The sequence below is a fragment of the Uranotaenia lowii genome, chromosome 2 (genome assembly GCF_029784155.1).
Source record: "Uranotaenia lowii strain MFRU-FL chromosome 2, ASM2978415v1, whole genome shotgun sequence".
Classification (NCBI taxonomy): Eukaryota; Metazoa; Arthropoda; class Insecta; order Diptera; family Culicidae; genus Uranotaenia; species Uranotaenia lowii.
This window is the reverse complement of record NC_073692.1, coordinates 102,857,926-102,879,299: the sequence shown is the minus strand read 5'-3', so window position 1 is coordinate 102,879,299 and position 21,374 is coordinate 102,857,926. Positions and strand designations below refer to the sequence as shown.

The following is a 21,374-nucleotide window of genomic DNA, read 5'->3' as shown; positions in this document are numbered from 1 at the left end:
TTTTTTCGACTGTTTCAAAGGCACTTACCGTCGGAGCTAATCGGTTCCGAATCTTCTTCCGCGAAGGGATCTTCGATGTTGAAGGGATCCTCGTACCGGTAATCCTTGAAGGGATCATCGGAAAAGTCTACCGCTGCCGGAGTTGTCGACGTCGTCGTGATTGTGACGATCGGTGTAGTTTTAGCGGAGTCGATGGTAGCACTCACCGGTGCGGAAGAGAACAACGAACCGGAACCGAGTGGTGCCACCGATGTGGACGACGCCGGTAGCAGCAGCGGCGACGTGTGCTGTTGAGCTGCGGTTCGCGCCGACGGAACTGGCAAAACTGTCGGAATGGGCGATGGGACGGCAGCTGGTTTGAGGTTCTGTTGCGGGGGAATAATTGTTTCGTGTCGAAGTGTAAAAACGTTAAAAAAGATAAATAAATAATTGGAAAAAGCTTAAAACTTAAAAAATGTGTTAGCACAATAATGTAGGTGTTGAATGTTTGTTTTTGAATTGTCTGTGAGTTAAAGAATACAACATCTTTAACGGAATTTAACCTTTGAAATGAATTCAAATCTTACGATGTTTCAAGGTTACTTTTTTTCTTAAAAAAAATCTTTTTTTCATTTTCTAAGTAATGAACAACCATTGTATTTATTATTACACACACTACGTTTGGAACATAAGAAACTGAATTTCCTAAAACACAGCTGTAAAAAAGAGTAAAAAAGAGGAGGGTCAGGGTTAGGAGTTTAACATCTCTTCACCCCTTAAAGGTTCGTGAACACCTCACAAGATGTTCTATTTTACACATACAATTTAAATTTCCAACCAAATTTTGTTTGAATAGCTTACGGGATTCGAAGAATCTTTTTTTTTTTTTTTTTTTTTTTTTTTTTTTTTTTTTTTTTTTTTTTTTTTTTGTATGGGTTTATGAGCTACCTGGCTGACCCGGAAAGGAAAAACAGATCGGGGGACAGAAGAGGAAAATTTACATGAGAGTAGAATAGCCTAGATTAGGATAGCGGCAACAGAGCCCGAGGGTTCTGAAGCACCAGTTGAGGGAAGCGTTAAGATAGTGCTCGACGGACTGGGACAATTGGGCCCTACATGAGCTTCGAGTTAACCCAACCTCCAATTCAACCGAGCAGTAACAGTATGACAACATACGCCAAAGTCTCGATATCATTGTCAGAAGGGTTCACTATCTTACCGTAGTTGAGTTATCCCTACCTGTCACCTAACCTTACTCGATTCAATAACTTTGAATTCATGATCGTTTTTACTCGAGATTAACATAGATTGACTAATAAAACATATTTCCCTAATTCAGAACAAAACATCTAGATAAGAAGCTATCTCTCAATGCAGCAATTAATAGAATTCCGCTAAACACACATAAAAATTGTACCAATTTTTTTGAAAAATCAAAAAATAAAATAGAGATACAATTTTGAATTGCATGATCAATATCTTTTTTACTATCATTGACTTATCAAAATAACAGGATATATACTATAATGCAAATGGCGATGCTGTTCTTCTAAAACCTCATTGCTAATTTTGAACAACTTCTCAAAACAACCTTCCTCAATCTTTGGTTTGGTAAAAATGAATGTCAATTTTTAAAACCCCGATATTATTTTTCTGGACGAGTAGCTTCTTGATTACCTTCTACCTTCTACATCATTATTTGAATTTCAGACCGAATCGAGCTATAGATCGAACAACAACAAAAAAGTATTAAAACAAGAAAGAACTAAAATCAGATGGATTGGGTAATTGAAGATGTTTCCCAAGGTGTTTTTTGGGAATTCGTAGTAAATACGCGGCTGCTCTGTTACTGTATTAACAACTTGGATACCATAAAACAGAATTTCTTATCAAAGGGGTCTATCACTCCAGCTTTTCTAATAATTTTACGTTATACAAACAATAAAATAAATAAAATGATTGAATTAATAATCGAACTTAATAACCGGACCATACTGCTAATGACAATGCTGTTCTTCTAAAATCTCGAACTCTTAACAACTTCTCAGAGTAACTTTCCTTTGAGTATTGTTTAGACTGTTGACCAGACAACATGTCTTTTATTAATTCTCTGTCCGAATCACCAATCTGTAATCTTAATCTTAAGATTTACAGTTATTTCACTAACAAAAAAATAGACAAATCTATCAAAAGGTATTGAAACGAAAATAAATTATTCATGACAGGAAACTGACCAAACAGCATTCTGATCGAATAAGCCTCTAGTTCTTGTAAAATGCTTGATTTAAGAATAAGCCTTCGAAATTCATAAACCGTAAATGCACACTTACTAGAGCATTGGGGAAAAGAATACTATTACTTTACCTTGCCTAGTAGCACATTGAACATTGAATACCTAACCATGTGCCAATTGGTAAAATCCTCATCCAACTAATTCTTGTACAATTCAATTACAATACTGTCAATTTTAATCTAACTTGCGCATGGTGGAAAAGTGGAAATATCAATATTTAAATTTGTGATATTTCCACTGCGCAATGCTGTTGTTGTCCAACGGAAGGGAGGGCAAGTGTTTCAACTCCCATTCACCTTATCAACATGGATCATCAAAGAAAAAGTATACGATATTGAACCACCTTTTAATTTATTTTCTATGATCGAATGTCGAATGTCGAATAAGGCTACGTGCAACCGCCCTCTCAGGTTTATGTTAGTTTAGAGTCTGTTTCCAAACTGTCAACTTCCAAAAACACAGTAATGCACGCCGTCGCCGTGACCCATTACAGCCTAGGGTACGGGAATAGCTTACGGGATTCGAAGAATCTTGACTTTAAACTAAAACCAAAAACTAATCTTAGGTCCAGATGCCATTTTTTCCCTTTTTTTGGGTATGAAAAACTGTCCACTTGGGCGATTCAACCATTTTAAGTGAATCAATCACAAAGTTATGAAATAGACCCCTTAAACACTTAAGAGACGAACCAGCCAAAGGCTTAAATGCTCTCTAAGACCTAAAAAAATATAAGAAAAACAAGTTCGGCTCTTCACAACCTAAAGGTAGGAACCGTTAAACAACCTGTTAAAACATAAAATAAAGTACAAGCAGAAATTTGGTAGGACACCGAACACTTATTTCTATGAAAATTATATGCACGTCACATTTAAGCATTTCGTTGGAATGCTTAGAATATGTTAAATTTTCCCTTATCAAGAAACCCCACGAAATATTAATTCTTCAAGAATGCCCCTCATATCATTTATACCTTCATAAGGGGTGTCCACGATGAAATTGCCACTCACATCCTGCAAGTTTTAAAGTCCTGTGATCAAAATTCGCGGAAATGGAGACGAAAGAACAGCTCGTGTGTGATAAAATCTTGCGCATTCATCACGAGAACAAGGATCTTTCGCAACGGTCCATCGCTAAAACGTTGGGAATCGCGAATTCCACGGTGTCGCGAGTGATAAAGCGTTTCGAGGAACGATTGAACAACGATCGGCAGCCCAGAAGTGGAGGAAAAAGTATTCCGTACAACACCAAAAATCATAACCGCGTTGTTAAGGCTTTCAACCGAAACCCGAACGCCTCCGTTCGGGATGTGGCTAAGAAGCTGCACCTAAGGCGAAGTTTTGTCCAGAAGGCCAAAACTAAGGCTGGGCTTCGAACGTTCAAGGTACAAAAGGCATCTAATCGCGACGAGAAGCAGAACAAGTCCGCCAAAACCCGTGCCAGGAAGTTTTACCTCAACATGCTAACGAAAGTTGAATGCTGCATCATGGACGACGAAACATATGTGAAGGCCGACTGGCAACATGTTTTCACGGCCAAGGATAAGTTCAGCGTTTCGGAGCATGTTCTCACCAGAAGATGTCCAAATTTAAATTCCTGGATTGGCAAGCCATCTACACGTGCGGGAAGCGGAGTGCACCTTTCGTGACCCATGACACGATGAAAGGACAGGTGTACATGAAAGAGTGCCTCCAGAAGCGGCTGCTTCCTCTCCTGAATGCCCACAACGTTCCAACAATCTTCTGGCCGGATTTGACCTCATGCGGACAACAAAGTCAACTTCGTGCCGAAAATGTTCAAAACTCCCAACACGCCGGAGCTCCACCCCTTCGAGAAGTACTGTGCGATTATAAAGCAGCACCTTCTTAAGCGACCTAAGGTAGTGAAGACAGTCGAGGAACTGAAGAAAGTATAGGTGCAAAAAACGGTTGATTCACAGGTTGTGCAGAATCTTAGGCCGGGGTTAAGGTCAAGGCCAGGGTGCGGGCATTTGCGTATGGACTGTAAATAAAATACGAGTAAAATAGTAGAATGAAGTTTAATAGTTATTTTTCAATTCCTGAAAATTTGATGGCAATCGGATGAAAACTCGAATTTTGCGAACCGATTTTGTGTGTGGCAATTTCATAGTGGACACCCTTTATCGGGGGATTCTACTTGATTGACTTTGAATTGAAATATAATACAATACATATTTCATTCCATTCTTCAAGAATGAAATGTTAAAAAAGGGTTTCATTTGACGAACTTCTGTCAGATATCAATCCATTAAACTTTTTGGGCCAAGAAAATTTTAAAATATTTTATTTGCTATATATAATGTTTTAAAATTTGTTTTTTGCCAATCTCCATATAATTATGTGACACGAAGACGTTTGAGTGCTTTTTTTTCTGTTTTCCAGACCTGGTTCATCAGTTGTCGATTTATGAAATTTTACATTAAGTTATAGAAGCACCGTACTTTTATCCTCAGGGTTTCTACAAAAAGCATGCAAACATATAAAACCTGGCTTTTTTCTAACACTTTTTTAAAATGTCTCGCTGTTTTCCGGTTGTGTCTCGCTTTTTTTTCTCGAAATGTCCCATTTTTTTTTCAACCATCTGGAAAGTCTATAGACTGTTCCGATAATTATAAATACATTAAAAAATAACCGCCATTTCACAAATCGTGTAGTGTTCAACCAAATTGTGGCTGCGTACTGTTGTTTATATTCAAGTGAAGTAAGCGTTGTCATTTTTTGTCGTTTGTCGGGAAGAAAATTTGAAAATGTGTGGCCTTACACCCGAGCAAAGGAAACGGATTGTGCACAAATGGAAGTATCAGAAAATTAGCTAAGGAAGAAGATGTCAGTGTCGGAGCCAGAAACGCTGTAAGAAACCTGGTCCTACTGACCCTTCAATGGACAAAAAAATCAAGAATTACTACAAACGGCATCCTTCGGCATCAGTACAGGATGTGGCTAAGAAACTATTTAGCCCACTTAGCCCTATCTCATCGACTAACGTTATGCGTGCCAAAGAGAGAATTTTACTTCGGACTCATGCGGGCCAAAAAGCAGTACCAAACAGACTGAATCCGAGAAACCGAAGGCTCGGAAACTCTACGACAAACCTCTGACCAAGAAATCGGATTGTGTTATCATGGATGCTGGAACCTTAATTAATCTTAACTATAAAACTCTGCTGGACCACAATTTTATACCCCATCGAAGGGAAAGGATGTTCCTGCGATTTCTGATTTCAAACTTTGTAACAGACGACGTAAAAAGGGTCGTGCATATTAAAAGTTCAATGTTTTTGTAATAATTTCGTTATCATGCATCGGATCGACACAATTTCTTACATGAGCGTTATACAAGACGGATAATCTAAAAGCTGTTGAACGTGTTAATAACACCGATGAATGCACTATTGGCTTCGTAGTTTTTCAATCGATTAAGAACATACAGTTGAAAGTCCTGGTTTCTCAGTCAATGGGGTCAAGGGGAATAGCTTCCAGTAGCGTAAGACAATCGATCTGCAATGTCAGTAGATCTGCGACGAAATAGGCTAGTGTTGCATTTTTTCGGGCTTGAAGAGTATCTAAGTCTATGAGACGACATCGATGATCGTAGCTTGGTAGGTGAAACGGGTCTTGCCAGTTTAGGTGTCTGAGGGTATAACGCAAATAGCAGCGCTGTATAGCTTTGAGACGCTCGCTACCATTCTGGTAGTAGGGACACCAGACAGCTGATGCGTATTCGAGGATGGATCGAACTATCCTGCAATACAGGCTCTTCAGGCAGTACACGTCTTTGAAGGCCTTTGCCACTCGAAATAAAAATCCGAGGCTTCTAGAAGCTTTATCGACCACGTAATTCGTATGTGTTTTGAACTCCAGCTTACGGTCGAGTATTACGCACAGACCATTGATGTGGTCCACCCGACCAGTGCACTCAACTTCTGAGAAATACCCCGCGCAAAAAGACTGCCGTCTACTTTAGAAACTGATGACTGCACATTTGCACATTTACTACGATTCAGAGGCGGGTAGATTATGTCGCGCCACTGTGCGAATAGATTGAACTGGTTTTGCAGGAAATCTTCCTGACGGTTTATGGTGTAGAACAGTTCAAGATCATCAGCATAACGAAGTTTCGGGTCGTCGTTGAAGTAGACTAAGAAGGTAATCGATCCTAGATGACTACCTTGGGGCCCACCGGAGGGAACAGAGAACTGGCTGGAGAGCAGAGGTGCCAGGTGTCCTGATTTATCAGGATTTGTTGTCCTGACTTTCGAGAGACCGTCCTGATTTTTCAAAAACTCTTGAGTTGTCCTGATTTTTGAAAATTGGTCCCTAAAATGTCCTGATTTGTCCTGATTTTCATAAAAACTTCTCAAATACAATTGAATTTGTAGTTTAACTATAAGAAAATCGAATAAATAGGTTATAAAATAGCTTAATCCATTCAACAGATGGTAATCTTCGGTTCAGATAATATTTAAATGGTGTTTTTCGATATAAACTACGCAGGTCTGCAAACTGTTGTTGCATAAATCAAGGCGTTTACAGCACCTGAATTGCGACGTTATTTATGCAATGTAAGCAGAAATCCTTATTATTTTATGAATCAAGAAGTGTCCTGAAAAATCCTGATTTTTAGCTTCACGTTGTCCTGATTTTGGACGAAACCACCTGGCACCCCTGCTGGAGAGAGAGTCTCCTGAGCGAACTATCAATTTACATCCAGTGAAGTAACTGCGGAACCAGCCAAGTAAAGGTCCACAGAATCCCAAGCGTCCAAGCTTACCAATGGCGATTTTGCAGTTCACCTTATCAAACGCTGCTGACAAATCGGAATAAATAGCGCAAGTTTGAGACGTAGCAGCAAAACTTTCGTGTACATTGGAGGTGAAGGTCAACAGGGTAGTTGTCGTGGAGCGTTTGGGCATAAATTCGTGCTGATCGAGAGTACGAGTACCAGAAAATTGGATCCATGACGACTAATTCGAACAGTTTGGAGATTGCGCATAAAGCGGAGATTTCTTTACATATAGTTGTTGCAATATCTCCATTCCGAGTTCGATGTATTTTATTCATAAAATTGATAAATTTTTCGAAAATTCAAAATGTTTGAGAGCAAAAGACATACAAACTCCAAGTCACAAAAGAAGGATTTAAAATTTGTGCTGGCCTTATGCTTGAAAGTGCAGAATGCGCTATCTGGGCGTATCCGATTTAAACAGACTGTCAAAAATAAACAAGATTCTTTTAGGGTATTTATGCCATTTATTCCTAGCCCAATTTAGAATACATCGTCGGTTAAATGATCACCCCCATTTGATACGCAAAAAGTAGCTATTTTGCGGGCATTCTACATAACATTGACCAAAATTTAGGATTTTATAACGGTTATTTTAGCTCTTATGGTCCATTTACATTTCACATCAAGAAATCTTACGCAATAACTCAAAAGGCGACACAACTAGCATGTGTAAAATGGCGGAATCGATGGGGAATGGCTGAAGGATGGGATTCCAGCTGTACTTGTCCTTAAAAACCTTCTAGAACTTCCCGGTTTTCACCGCGGAAATTTCATCATGACGGGGGAATCGGAATAAAAACAGTTCTATCAGGTTTTAAGGAACGAGTCCTACTGGAATTTCATCTTTCAACCATTTCCCATCGATACCACTATGTCACAAAACCTAGTTTCGTCGCGTTGTTGAGTTATTGACGAGATTATTCACGTGAAGTGTAAATTGGGCCTTCAGACGTAAAGTTTAATTTTTAAATGTGCCCACAGACAAACAAATGTGGCACCGTTAAACCAAGGAACGAAGACAGATCAAATATTCTTTTATAGAAACAACGATTTTTGTGATAAACATGTACAGTTTTCAGAATGGAACGACCGTTTCCGACGTAAGCACTTCATTTTCAGCGCGTTCTTTTGGTTTGCATCGACTCATAGCTAAAATAACACTAAATGACTTTTAGATTGTGTTTATCTGAAGAAATCGGCTGAAAAATGGCCGAGTTATTCGACGTTTAAATTGGATACATCCTGATGGCGAACCATGTACAACATTCTTCTGTTCGTCGTATTTAAAACAATTGAAAAAGCTATGTAAATCAGAGCTCACAAAACATATTGCTAAAAATATTGAAAATATAAGAATGTTTAAATTGGATTCAAAGATTCAAAAGACTAAATTGATGAGTATTCTCAATTTCATAGTTATTAAACTTAAAATAGAGTTGTAGGCTGTGATTATAGAATTAAAAAAAAATTAAAATATCAAGGAATAATTTCGTGCATCGGTTGCGGTATTGAATATTTTTAAATATTTTTTAAACAATTCAATGGTAAAAATATAAAAAGAAGTCCACTTGAACATAGCCAATCAGTGAATAAGTGGTCATCATTATTTTATTTCTCAGCTAAAATATCTTACCCGCACTTTCACAGCATTTCTCCTTTCCAATGTCCGTTTTGTTGCTGGACCTGGTAATTTGAAGTACTGGTACTGATGATTGTTGACGGAGACCTTTTTTTTGTTTTAATCGATTAATATTTCGATGAATGATTGTAAATAGTAAAATTAACATCGAAGTTCATGTTAAGTTGGAAAGGAAACATCGACTTAGCTAAATCGATCACACAGTTCACGAACAACAACAGCACATTTTGTTTATTCAATTTGGCATTTGGCTATAGCGTGCTTAAAGATTGCGATAGTTAGTTGTTTTAAGCTTTAGAAATGCAATTTAATAATCTATTTCAAGTTCCAATCAAGTTTATTCGGTGAAAACATTCAAAATGAAGTGAAAACGACTGAAATGTCTTCAAGACTTAAATCAGTTATGACGACTGTTTTTAAGTTTCTTTTCCGATCAATTTTAAGAATCAAAGGGTCCAGCATGGATGGATCAGTTCTAATGTATGGTCGATTCAGCAATAACATAATTCACTTTTGGCTATATATATAGCATACCTTTCAAAATCAACTTATTCCAAATTCGATGTGGAAATTTGACCAAATCTCTCATTTACTTTTTCTTAAAGAAACTAAAGTGTGAAAAAAATAATTCCGCAAAAATGAGCCTTACTCTCTGGAGCTACCTTTAACAAACGATTGTTTCGATTTTCAGTTAAATGTGCATCAATACATGTGATATCTAAATTTCCGGAGCAATGGAAAAAAGTTTCAAAACTTAAAAGATAAAAACTCAAATGAACAACAAACACTCATAAAACGGTTTGGGTTAGTTTTTTCTTCATTTTTCCAGTTTTCATGTTTTGTTTAGATATTTAGGTTATTTTTGTCTTTTTTTTGGTAATTACAGAACATTATTTGTAGTGTGTTGTCTGTTGCATTTACTGGGCTACATTTCGCGTGCTCCATTTATCGCTTCGGCCAGGTGCATCTACATGTATGTATATGTATGGCTTCTTAGTGGGTTTGACTTGTTCCCAGCGTTTGTTTTTTTTTAGATTTGTTTCGGTATTGATTTTGGTAATCACTTTCAAGAACACTATTATACTCTCGTTTAGCAGCTTTTGGTAGTTTTTTTTTCTGATGTGGTTTTCAAATGGCTTTGCATGATTCAAATTGTGACTCGATGAATGATGATACAATGTTTTGGGGTGCCTGTAGCGAGCAAGCGCCATGATTGATTAATGAATGCGTCGTAACATCACTGTATTGTAAATTATTACTTTGCTTGCGATACCCGACACAGTGGTCTAATTGCTAATCATAAGTTCGTAATAGATAATTATAACCAACCACTTGAAACATTCATTTGAACAATTGAATGATTTTACAGGCTTTTTTTAAATTCTTTTTAGCCTTTAGTAGTTTTAAGTTTATTTTTACTTATAAGTAGAATTATAAGAAATAATTAAACAGTTGTAAAGCAAACATAAATTAACTAAACAAAATTTGAAAGAAAACCATAAAGCGATTGTCAAGGTAAGATTTTAACGTTGCCCCAAACTTATAGAAAGATAAGAAAGAAAAAATCCCTCAACAGTTAGATATTTGCCGGATTTTACAGGTACAAAGTTAACAGTGTAGTTCGATACTTGAAAACCCAACATGTTTTGAGTAAATAAACCACGTAAACAAAACCATTTTTTTAACCAGGCGTACATTGTATTGGCTTTCAATAAACAACGTAACGGGAAATAAAAACTTGAAAAAATAAAAACAAAATTGTCAGCTTACAAATTATTTTAAAACCTGATGTTTTGGTTCATGAACGTTTCAAGCGTCTGTTGGGTTTTGATTGTAAATATTGTATCTCCGACTAGAGTTGTACAGCAAAAATTCGGTGAATAATTGTATGTCTGACGTGAATCCATCCCGCTCAATATATGTACGTAATCGATGTATTTCCTCCTTTTGCGATGAACATTTAGAATTTTGGTATTGAACTTCGCGAGCAGCACGTATAGAAAGAAGTGAAAAGTACACCTACAGCAAATCAGGTTTTCCTATTGCCCGGACTTCTGGTATGATTTTGGTTTTTGAAAAGAAAAATAATATCATACCAAGACGTATGTGGTTCAACTGCCAGCCGGAATCCGGCTCGAAGGACCAAACATCAACCGTGTCACTGAATAATTCAACATTTTCTTTGAACGATTGCTTATTCTATGGTGGATAAAATGATTTGAGGTTCATTTAAATTATACTAGTTCGTTCGGAGTGTCCGAATTAAATTGTCAGTACATAAATCAGTTGCAAACTACCTTCGATTGATCATTCGGAACCGCGTTTAAGATCGTAGAAGTGATGATATCATATTATAGCACTTTTCACAATTTGATAACGGCGATCTAGCAAACGATTATTTTTGACTAGTTTCTTGTTTGTTCATTGGATGTTTGCCTATCTCATAAATATATGGGAGTACTTTTTTAAAGTTTTTATAACAATAACCAAACCGATAGAGTAAATATATTTTACGTGTATATTACCTATTGAGTGTAATCAATATTTCTAATTTTACTTTTGAATTTTTCGATTCATTTCTACTTTTTGCCTTCCCGATTCTAAATAAACTTCAAACAACTATTATTTGATTCATAATTTGTTACACTCGATTCCAATTGAGAAAGCTATATCTTTCAGCTGACTTGCCCCGATTAAACACCTATAACTGCAAAAAGGCTTCGATCAAGTTTATTTCCAATTTTCGCTAGTTTACTGCGACAAAAAACTAAACCAACTCTAATTGAAGGTAGATGTTGCATCGGAAATTATTGAATGCGACTTGGCGTGCAGGGGGCGTTTGCGTCCGATGTGATATTGTGTGACAAAATGGGCGTTGTGACTCACTTGTAAAGGTACGAGACGATGTGGGGGCGTGACTTGGCCTATGGATACGACTTTAGGGTTTATAGTTTTTTGTTTCTTCACTATCGATGTGGGAGCGTTTAACTTTTCGAACAATTTGTTACAGGGGGGGATAAATTTATAATTTTTTAGCAGCAACCGGTTCGTGAGTGGAACTCTAGATGGTTTTGAAACACGACTATATTGTTAAGGTTTGTTTTTTCTTCTTTTTTTTGTATTTGTTAAATGTTAGCAATTAGTTTTTGTTTTCATTATTGTTAAGATGATATATTCACTGTTGTTTTGTTCCCGTAAGTTCGAAAGACGTGTAAAAAAATAGAAAAAAATGGCATGAATTGACGGTTGGCAAACTACTGTACGAATTGTAAGATCAACCATGAGAAAGGCACACGAAATGTTCGCACTTAACTTTAAAATATATTGGCAACCAGATTGGGAAAAAAAAACTATTGTGGAATTGGTCTAATGCTAATATTCTAAGAACAGGGAAAAACTTAAAGATATATGTAATAAGAAGCTCAAATCATGCTTCAAAGGTAGCTGAAATTATTAAAAAAAAAAACTGGCAGAGCATAAATCAAAACCAAAGTTCAGAAGTGTAGTGGAAAGTTTGTAAAGAGTTTTTAATTATTTTTTAAATACTTTTTGTCCAACGGAAAATCCTTTAAAAATTTTTTAAATTAACACAAAACCCATAAGCATAAGCTTTGGCTTCAAAGAAGAAAATAAATTATGTTGATTTTTCAATCTAAAATGTTCAATTTTCCCATACAACCCTAAAAGTTCAAATTTACTCATATAAACGTTACTTAAAAGTCCTGCAAAAATCATGGATGAGTTTTGAACCAAAACGAAGCTTTTTAGGACCCAGGGCAGTGATGGTTTGAATCATTTGACTTATTTTTGAATCATTTGGTTATAACTTCTTTTGAAAACATTTTTCCATGAAATGATGTTCTAAACTTTAGTAGATACAGATCTAAGCTACAACTTTCTTGTATGTCATAAATATGTATCTTCAATGTGGTATGAATTGTAGGATTTAATCCAACCCGCTAATCCAAATGATTGTGATTACGATCATTGCTCAAAAATTTAAACTTTTCGATTTCTCATTCATAAGGCATAAGAGATACAGGTTTGTGTTGGTCACAAAAGTTGCAGCTAAGATCTAGTTCTACTAAAGTTTAGAACATCATTTCTGGGAAAAATGTTTTCAAAAGAAGTTATAAGCAAATGATTCAAAATTAAGTCAAATGATTCGAACCATCACTGACCCAGGGTTTGAGAAATTCAAAAATGACCCCAAATCAACTCAGCCTACTGTCTACGGTAAAATAAAAATAACCTACGGTGGTCAAATCGTTCGCCAGAAATTTGAAATGCTCGGCCCCAGGCGTGATTAAATGATGAAAAATTTCGCTATGGACTGCAAAATGTCTTTTCAGTCGGGCTACTGGCAGATCTAGAGCAGAAATTGTTGGTTGACAAGTCTCGCTTGAACATTTCTGAGAAGTTTCAGGAGAAAAAATAGCAAAATTTTCTATCAATACTACTGAAAGTGGCTGACCATTTGTGAAAGCTGGTAATCATAAGGTGGGACATAACGATTGACACAATCAACAGACCGGAATACAAAAAAATATTTTCGAAAGTGACCGTTTTCATTTTATTGCCCTTCTATAGGCCAGGCCCAACAAGGAAAAAGGATGATTCATAATGTACAATATAGATGGAGCGCACCTGGCGTCCAAAAATGTTGGTACAAATACTACCTAATTGGAAGATAACTCAAAACCACATGGCAGATCGTCATTGAATTTGAAAATTTAATCAATTTCCTCCCAAGCATCAAGAAGCTCCAAATGACAGTGTTGTTTTTTTTTCGAGTACAATCCTTACCAGCACCAAGAAAGTGGTCATTGCACAGTTCGCTGGGAAACATGGACACATTGCAGTTCCATCTTGTAGAACTTAACATTGGATTCAGCAGCAGAAGCAGAGAAAATGGCCTTAATGGTAAATTGGCGGGGAACTGAAGCCTTGCTTAAGTAACGTAATCCTCAATCCATCTGAAAATTGCCTTATCGAGCCCGAAGGTCAAGAGGTCGTTAGATTTAGAATAAGTCTGGATCCTGAATTTCGGTGCTTGCAGGCACATGACTTACAAAAAGAAATCTCGCGTGAGCTTTCAATACGTCGTATGAAACATCTTAAGAATTCACAGGAAACTGCAGCAAAAGTTGTTAAAACTACTTTAACATTTGTATTCCACATAAGGAATATGTTGTCCAGGCTACAAATAATCTTAATGGAAAGAAGTTGCGACTAGTTTATGTCAGTTTTTGTATTATTTCGTAATAAAACTATTTGTTTACATTTTGTTTCATACGACGTAATGAAAGCTCTCGCGAAAAATAGAGAGAGAGAGATATATAAGAGAGAAGCTGCAAATCTTCGAGGAAGCCTTCACGGAGAGAAATTTGTGCTGCATTCGAATGGAGGAAGTAGAATCTGAAACATTGATTCTGTGGCACAAACTTTACGGTCATTAGAGCTGTTGCAATAATGTGAAGAAGCTGGAGTAGTCAACGATGGTCAGCAAAGTCGGTTATAAGTGCGCCCTTTTGGATAATTGTTGAGCAGAAAGTAATAGAAACCAGTAATATGTAGGTATAAAATAGAACCAGACATTCGAGAAATCGAGACCATCTACTTGAGAGAATTTCTACGATGAATTCTAGTACTGAATACCTTTTCTAGATGACTATACATACTACACTGTGGTGAATCTGATGTAGCGAAACGACCAGGATTTTGGAAGATTCGAAAAAAATAGGAAAGTCGGCAAGGCTATTGTCCGACAGGTGAACTTGAGATGCGCTCCAGGGGTTGGTCACTACGCCATTGTGACGATTAACGTTAAGAATGCCTTCAACAACGCTAGATGGAAAGTTATTGCCAAAGCGCTTCGAAGGACGCGTGTTCCCAATACCCTCTGAAGGATAACAGGAAGCTTCTTCGAGAATCGCGTATTGACCTACGAAACCGAAACCGGGTTGACGATCTATTGCTCAAACAGCAGGTGTTCCACTGAGACCTGTGCTCTGGAATGCCATGTCTTATAACGTGTTAACGCTGAAAATACTAGCAGATGCACAGATAGTCGGATTTTCGAAGAAGACCTTGCATCGGTGTCCGCAAAAAAAGGGATGGCATCTAGATGGAGGAAGGTGAGCTTCAGGTAACCCATGATAAAACCGAAGTACGGGCTGTAATCAACACACACCGCACATGGAGATTATCGTTGGAGGGCACACAACATCTTAGAAACAGCAGCTGAAATACACCGGAGTAATCGTCGACAACTGCTTAAGTTTTGATGCGCATGTCACGAGTGTGTATCGAACGTCATCGATTCATTGGTCCGAAGAGTAGAAAGAGACGTCTTCTTGCGAGCGTAGCACTGTCGAAAACACGATGCGGAGGAGCGGCCTGGAGTTCTGCCATAAGGGTAGAGAGCAACAAATCCTAATTATGGATCACCCATAGGCTGATAGTCATGCGAGTTTCCTGTGCGTATCCACCGGACCAAATGAGCAGATGCAGCTTTTGTCATCGCGGACATTGGACATCACTCTGTCGGAGGATAAGGAGTGTTACGAAGCAAGAGCTGTTAGAGGCGCAAAGTTCACTCAAGTGACAGCAGGCTTGCAATTTCTTCAGAGAATCACCGAAGTGCTCGGTTTTCGATTCTCGTTAGAGATTCTCTGAAACGTACCACAGAGATTTTTAACCGAACCTCTGTAGAGAATCTGAAAAACAACACGACAATGCAAACACACACTACAGTGAAAAAATGTTTTCACCACGGAGAGCGACAGCGACGGCAGCTGGCTTGGCTTGTTGCGTTTACCAATACATACGAAGCTGAACCACTGGCCCGAAACATTCATCGTCTAAGCCTCTCCTCGATGTAAGGTGAAACAAAAGAGAACATCAGGCATGAAACATAAGCTGGTTTTAATGGGCCGAAACCACACACTGCAATTATAATTTCCGTCTTGTCTCCACCATCGAGGAATATCTAAGTAGAAGTGTTTCCCAACGATCGAAGCTGTGGGGATAAAAGTCGACCTCTCTCAGCGAAGATTGGCGGCAGCGGATTTATGTGGCATGTAAAGTCCGGAGCGTGTGTTGTGGCAGGCGCGAGCAGGGTTGCCAACTATTTTTCAGAAAAGTCTGGAAAATTTTAAAAAAATGTCTGGAAATTTCTGCAAATGTCTGGACACCTAAGTTTTGAAGGTGGCGGCCTTTTTTTTTGGTCCCCAGATCTCAATGTTACAATAGTATTTTTCTGTCAATATATCAGTCAGGTGCTCTGTCTGAGTCTCAATTTAACATACATCCTCAAAGCATCTGCCAAGGTTTCGAACCCTTTTTGAATTCATAGTTCATAGGTTCTACTAATCATTTCCTCAGGGTGGCCACTCGAAATCCATTTTGGATTTCCCGCATATTTCCCGACTTTTTCCCGCATGTTAACATGAAATTCCCGATTTTGTAAAACAGGAAACAAAACAAAAATCCGAATATTTATTTTTGAAACCACCTACTAAGACCTAGATTTCTAAGATTTGCCTTTGTTTTTATATTTTTTCAAAAATCGTCCTGAATTGCCCGACCATGAAGAAACGTGTGATGGAAAGTATGGTATTTTTAAGTTAAAAATCATCGTTCTTTGAAACTACTATTTTGAAGATATTTTGCTCAAATCCGACCTTCATATAATTGAATATCAAATAAGCAATTTCAAATTGCTTAGCACCTGCTTTGACATGTTTTGTTCCAGATTTCACAGGATCCAAATATCTTTGGTAACCAACGCCCTAGCAGCGACAAGTCATCTGATGTCCTTTCAATTCTTTGAGACATTTTGAATTTCAGAGAAACCCCTACCTGAAAAAGACCTCGTAATACATCATATGGTTATATCATATGATTGGAAATGATCGATTCAAAACATGAGGGGTATTACAATGGAACAAATATAAGGAAAATGAAATAATCGCTCTTGGTTTTATAATTAAAAACTCTCTGGAGTATTCGACCGAATATTCGTTTGGCCGAATAGTTTAAAAGGTCAATATTTGGCCGTTGGCCGAGTAAAAATTTTTTCGTCCATCATGCTTCCTCTCTATGAGCGTCGGATAGAAGCTTCAATTGTTTCGCCTCCTCGGCCGCCTCTCGCTTCCGATTTGCAATAGTTTCTATAACAGATTGTTTTCCTTTTTTTTTTGTTTTAATAGGACTTGACATCTCTCGAGTGAGTATAACGAGCATACTGGATTAACGATTTCGTTACGGTTATTCCCGTTGTTCAATGAAGCAGGTTAAAACTAGTCAAAACCGATCCAACACGGTAGGAGGATCCATTTCGACCTGGTAGAAATCGGTCGAAGCCAATCGGAAAGAGATTGATGATCAACTGTTAATCAATTTTTACTTGTTTCGCCTTTTTTGTTCAAACTTCATTGAACAGACTTTCACCGAGCCAAAAATTCCCGACTTTTCGGGAGAAATTCCCGGCTTTTTCCTGCATTTTTCCCGGTGGATTCCAAATCCCGTCGTTTTCCCGCATTTCCCGAATGGGTGGCCACCCTGTTTCCTGCCATATTACACCATGACAAAATTGAATTTTCATAGAATCTTAGAACAATTTATGTCCAAACACAAAAGTCTGGAATTATCTGGAAGAAATGCCAAAAGTCTGGAAGTCTGGAAACCTAAAAAAATGTCTGGCAAAAGTCCAAAAAGTCTGGAAGATCCAGACAAAATCTGGAAGGTTGACATCACTGGGCGCGAGTCCAGGATAAGCTGCTCTCGACCGACATACGCAAAAATGACAAACTTCGAGTCCTGGTAATAAGAGGTCGGACCTCTAGTCGTTAGAGAAGAGTTCAAGCTTCGAGGCGCCAAGAGGAGATGTTGGTGTGTTTAACCTGAGTCTTTACGGTCGGGTAGTTCTTAGAGGAGCATTAAACGGCAGTAGTGTGGCAGTTCTGGACAATCGTGGCGTGCTATAGTCGACAAAATCTCGCGAATTATGCGCGATCTAATACGTATCAGGAAAGATGATGAACGGAGAGAGCGAAACAGTCAACCAAACTTGACAAGCTAATGGCAGGTTTTGAGCCTCGTATGACACCACAATTCAAAAGCAACGCTTTCTAAGTACGCCGTATAACCCTAATCTGGACTGATACGTGTGGTGAGATTTAAAAGGTCTCACGTACTCAGCTACGATTTTTTCTGCAGCAAAAGTAAGCGGAGATACCATTCGGGGTGGTCGCGACGGGATTCTAGCTTGGTAGTTTATCAATCGGCCATGCCTTGGTGGTTTGAAATCCCACGAGAGCGGAAGCTGCGACGAGCGGAGTTACTAGCGTTACCTAACCGGCACACGTCTCATGGTTTTCTGTACCAGTCTGAAGTTGGCGAAAGAGTCCTTTTCGCCCGGAAAAAGGAAAAAGAGGATAAAGGAGAAAGAAGATAGAGGAGATAGACCAAAAATGAGAAAGAGGAAAAGGAAAAGGGTGAGATGTATAAGTGCATGAGCACAGCCTACCCCTTGATGTAGTATCATAGAGTGAAACCAAGGGCACATCTGGCATTCGAAGCCCAAGGTGGTTTTAGTGGGAGGAACCCACTCACGGCAGTAAACACCCGGCTGTTATGATTTGAAGGCAAATTTTTATCTTGTAAAAAAAAAGTTCTGGACAATAAACGTTATTCTGGAAGATGTCGAAAATGAAAAATCGTTGTAAGAAAAGGCACCTTGATGCCAGCGTTGGTAGATTTCGTAGCAAGCAGCGTTGTTCGCAAGGCGGAAGTTCAAGGGCGTTGTTCTAAGGTAGCTGGCGTAGAGCGTATCTGACGAAGCCTCGTTGTACTCTCTAGCCAACATTCGACGTCAAGCCGTTTTAATGGCACCAATCAAGCAGACAGTCAATGTCCTTTTTGAGAGCGCCGAAGTCGACTAACGAAGAAATTGTTCGGAATTTTTTGAGGTCGTAGGCGTACAACAGCTTTTCTGACTCAAGATTAGCATTCAAATCGTTGATGAAGAGGAGGAATATCAGAGGTCCGAGGTGACTTCCCTGAGGCACTCCCGAGGTAATTTTAAAAGGTGTCGAGTAAACAGAGCCCAGTCGTACGAAAGCAGTTCGACCTACGAGATACGAGGTTATCCAATTGCAGAGCCAGTCAGGAAACACCAATCGCCGCAATTCTTCAACAGCCAAATCGTGAGATACCTTGTCGAAAGCCTTACTCAGATCTACATACACGGCGTCAACTTGTTTACGTTTATCTAGCCTATCAACTAATTTCGATAAGTATACGTCATAAGGTTGGTGGTCGTCGAGCAGCAGGTATGTGTGCAAAAACCTCGAGTCATCGCGAGGAGGGATCATATCTTGGATCATCAAAGGAGAGATCAGGACTCGAGTTGTCAATAGAAGGGGTATGCGGGTTAACCTCGAATAATTACGAGAAGAGGTCAGATTTCGAGTCGTTAGAGGAGAGATTAGGCCTCGGGTCGTGCAGAAGAGAGGTAGGTGTGCATTAATCTCGAGTTATTACGAGAATGGGTCAGATCTCGAGTCGTTAGAGAAGAGATAGGGTCTCAAGACGTGTAGAGGAGAGGTATATGAGCGTCAACTTCGAGTCTTTACGAGGAGGGGACAGATTTGGAGTCCTAAGAGGTGAGATCAGTGTTCGAGTCGTCAATAGGAGGGATATTTATGAGTATGCCGTTGAGTCCACTAGTTTAACGTGAATCAAACAACTATTAAATTGGGCCAAGATCAGAGGTGGAGTCTAAGGAGTTTAGGTTACGTGGAGTATATTAAGAAACGCCGTGCCTTGGACTACGATTCGTGAGTGGAATTGCTAGGGTAATCAAAGATTCTAACGTGATAGTCACAAAAAACGATAATCGAACAGATCCTGCCAGTGCTTAAATGCATCTGTTCTGCCATAGTATTTGCCTGTAGGATCAGGCAGTTTTCAGCCTTAAAGAACGGATAAGTTCCGGTATTTTCAGTTGTGTGCAACATTTATGAATTCCTGAGTAAAAGAGTGACAAAAAATACTCAACTGGACAGCTCCTTCTTCAAATCATCTTTGGGATAAAGAAAGAAGAAAGCCGAAGATACCAATTATTCGTTGGGATTTGAACTTTTCCAACCTTGGCAGCCATAGAAGCATCATTCCTCAACTCCCAAGAGTTAACATTTTAAAGAATAAAAAAAACTTTTTTTTAATCAACAGACTTTTTTTTTTCAAACAAAAATGCATTTCAAGAAATATTCATCGCAGAAAGGAAAAAGTGTTTACACGTATCGAAGTTAAAATTGGTAGTTTTCCAAGATAAGTTGTATATAAGTAACTTCAGTAGAATTATAAGCAAATTAAAAACATAAACATTTCAAAAAATGGTACACAACAAATGACGTTGAGCCTTTCCTAGATATCATACGATTCAGGATGGCTTAATTTAAACAAAAATGTAGCAAAGCAAAATATGAGCAGGTGGGTTTATAAGGTTAGAAAGCAAACGGTTCTTTGCATTAATTTTTACATAAAAATTGATCATATAAAAAACTTAAAATATGTTCGTGTGTAATAATTGAATGTAGAGTGGTTCAAATGATGAGCATGCTAAATAGACGCTTAGTTTAAAGGTACTTCGTACTGGAAATCATTAGTTTTTGTTATTAGAGATATAAAAAATGAAACACAAACAACTGAAAATTTTATTGGTTTTGTTAATACTAACACTACTGAAAATACTTGCTCCAACACTAACTTTCTATTGCACTGTTAATACCATGCGTTTAGTTCTACAGGGACGTATTGATAGTATAGAATACATAATTGTTAATGAAAGATACTGACAGGTTTAAAATTGAAAATTTTGTTTCCTTTATCGCGCGATTTGCACCATTTGTAGACAACTGGTTTTCTAGAGTGATCAGGGTAATCGGGTAATCACATCCGAAATCTAGAAAATCAATTTGTCACAGAATTCAAAACGGTTTGTGTGGTGATTGTGTGGTAGAAAACAGAATTTCCATTGATTTGTTGTGGTAACATTTGGTTAGTGTTTTTAATAGAATAGACGTGAAAAAAAGGTTAAAATAATAGAATTAGTGCTACACTACTACATTCAACAACAAAGAAAATATAAGGGATCGTGCAAATAACGTGGATCGTGGATAGTGGTATACTACGTCCATCTAGGTTTTGTGCCAACACGAATGATAATACGATTATTGACAATCACCTTATTGTCGAAGTCGGCAAAGTTGGCGAATCCGCCACCGCCACTGCTGTCTCCGAAGGCGTCCGTTGATGGGGGAGCCGGCTTCGTCGGAGTCGGGCCCTACAAATGATGGTTTAAAAACAGTTCAGATTTTTTTTGTCTTGACATTTTATTTCAATTAATGATTCGTGCCGTTTACCTGGAGAGGTCTTGGAGGTGCTGGTCTTGGCGGAGGTTGTTTCGCCTTCTTCGGAGGCAAAGCTGGACTCGGTGACTCGGGTCGTGGAGGCGCTACGGATCTGCTCGGGCTAGGGGTAAGAATCTGACTAGCGGTGGTCGGTGCGTGTAGTATGGCAAACGGATCGCAACCGAACTCATCCTTGGCACCCTAAAAAGAGAAAGGAAATCTTAGATTTCGAATATAACAAA

At 38.3% G+C, this 21,374-nt stretch overlaps 1 protein-coding gene across 3 annotated transcripts in view; it reads right to left on the bottom strand.

Annotated features, from left to right (window-relative positions):
- The window catches only part of LOC129746742 (epidermal growth factor receptor substrate 15-like 1), a 36,071-nt gene that overhangs the window by 4,476 nt on the left and 10,221 nt on the right, over nucleotides 1-21,374 (bottom strand). For all 3 annotated transcript variants that reach the window (XM_055740610.1, XM_055740609.1, XM_055740611.1), the window contains 3 exons: nucleotides 21,145-21,333; nucleotides 20,967-21,065; nucleotides 29-365 (listed from right to left, as the gene is read on the bottom strand). In XM_055740610.1, coding sequence (XP_055596585.1) covers nucleotides 29-365; nucleotides 20,967-21,065; nucleotides 21,145-21,333 — 625 coding nt within the window. The remainder of the gene's footprint in view (nucleotides 1-28; nucleotides 366-20,966; nucleotides 21,066-21,144; nucleotides 21,334-21,374) is intronic.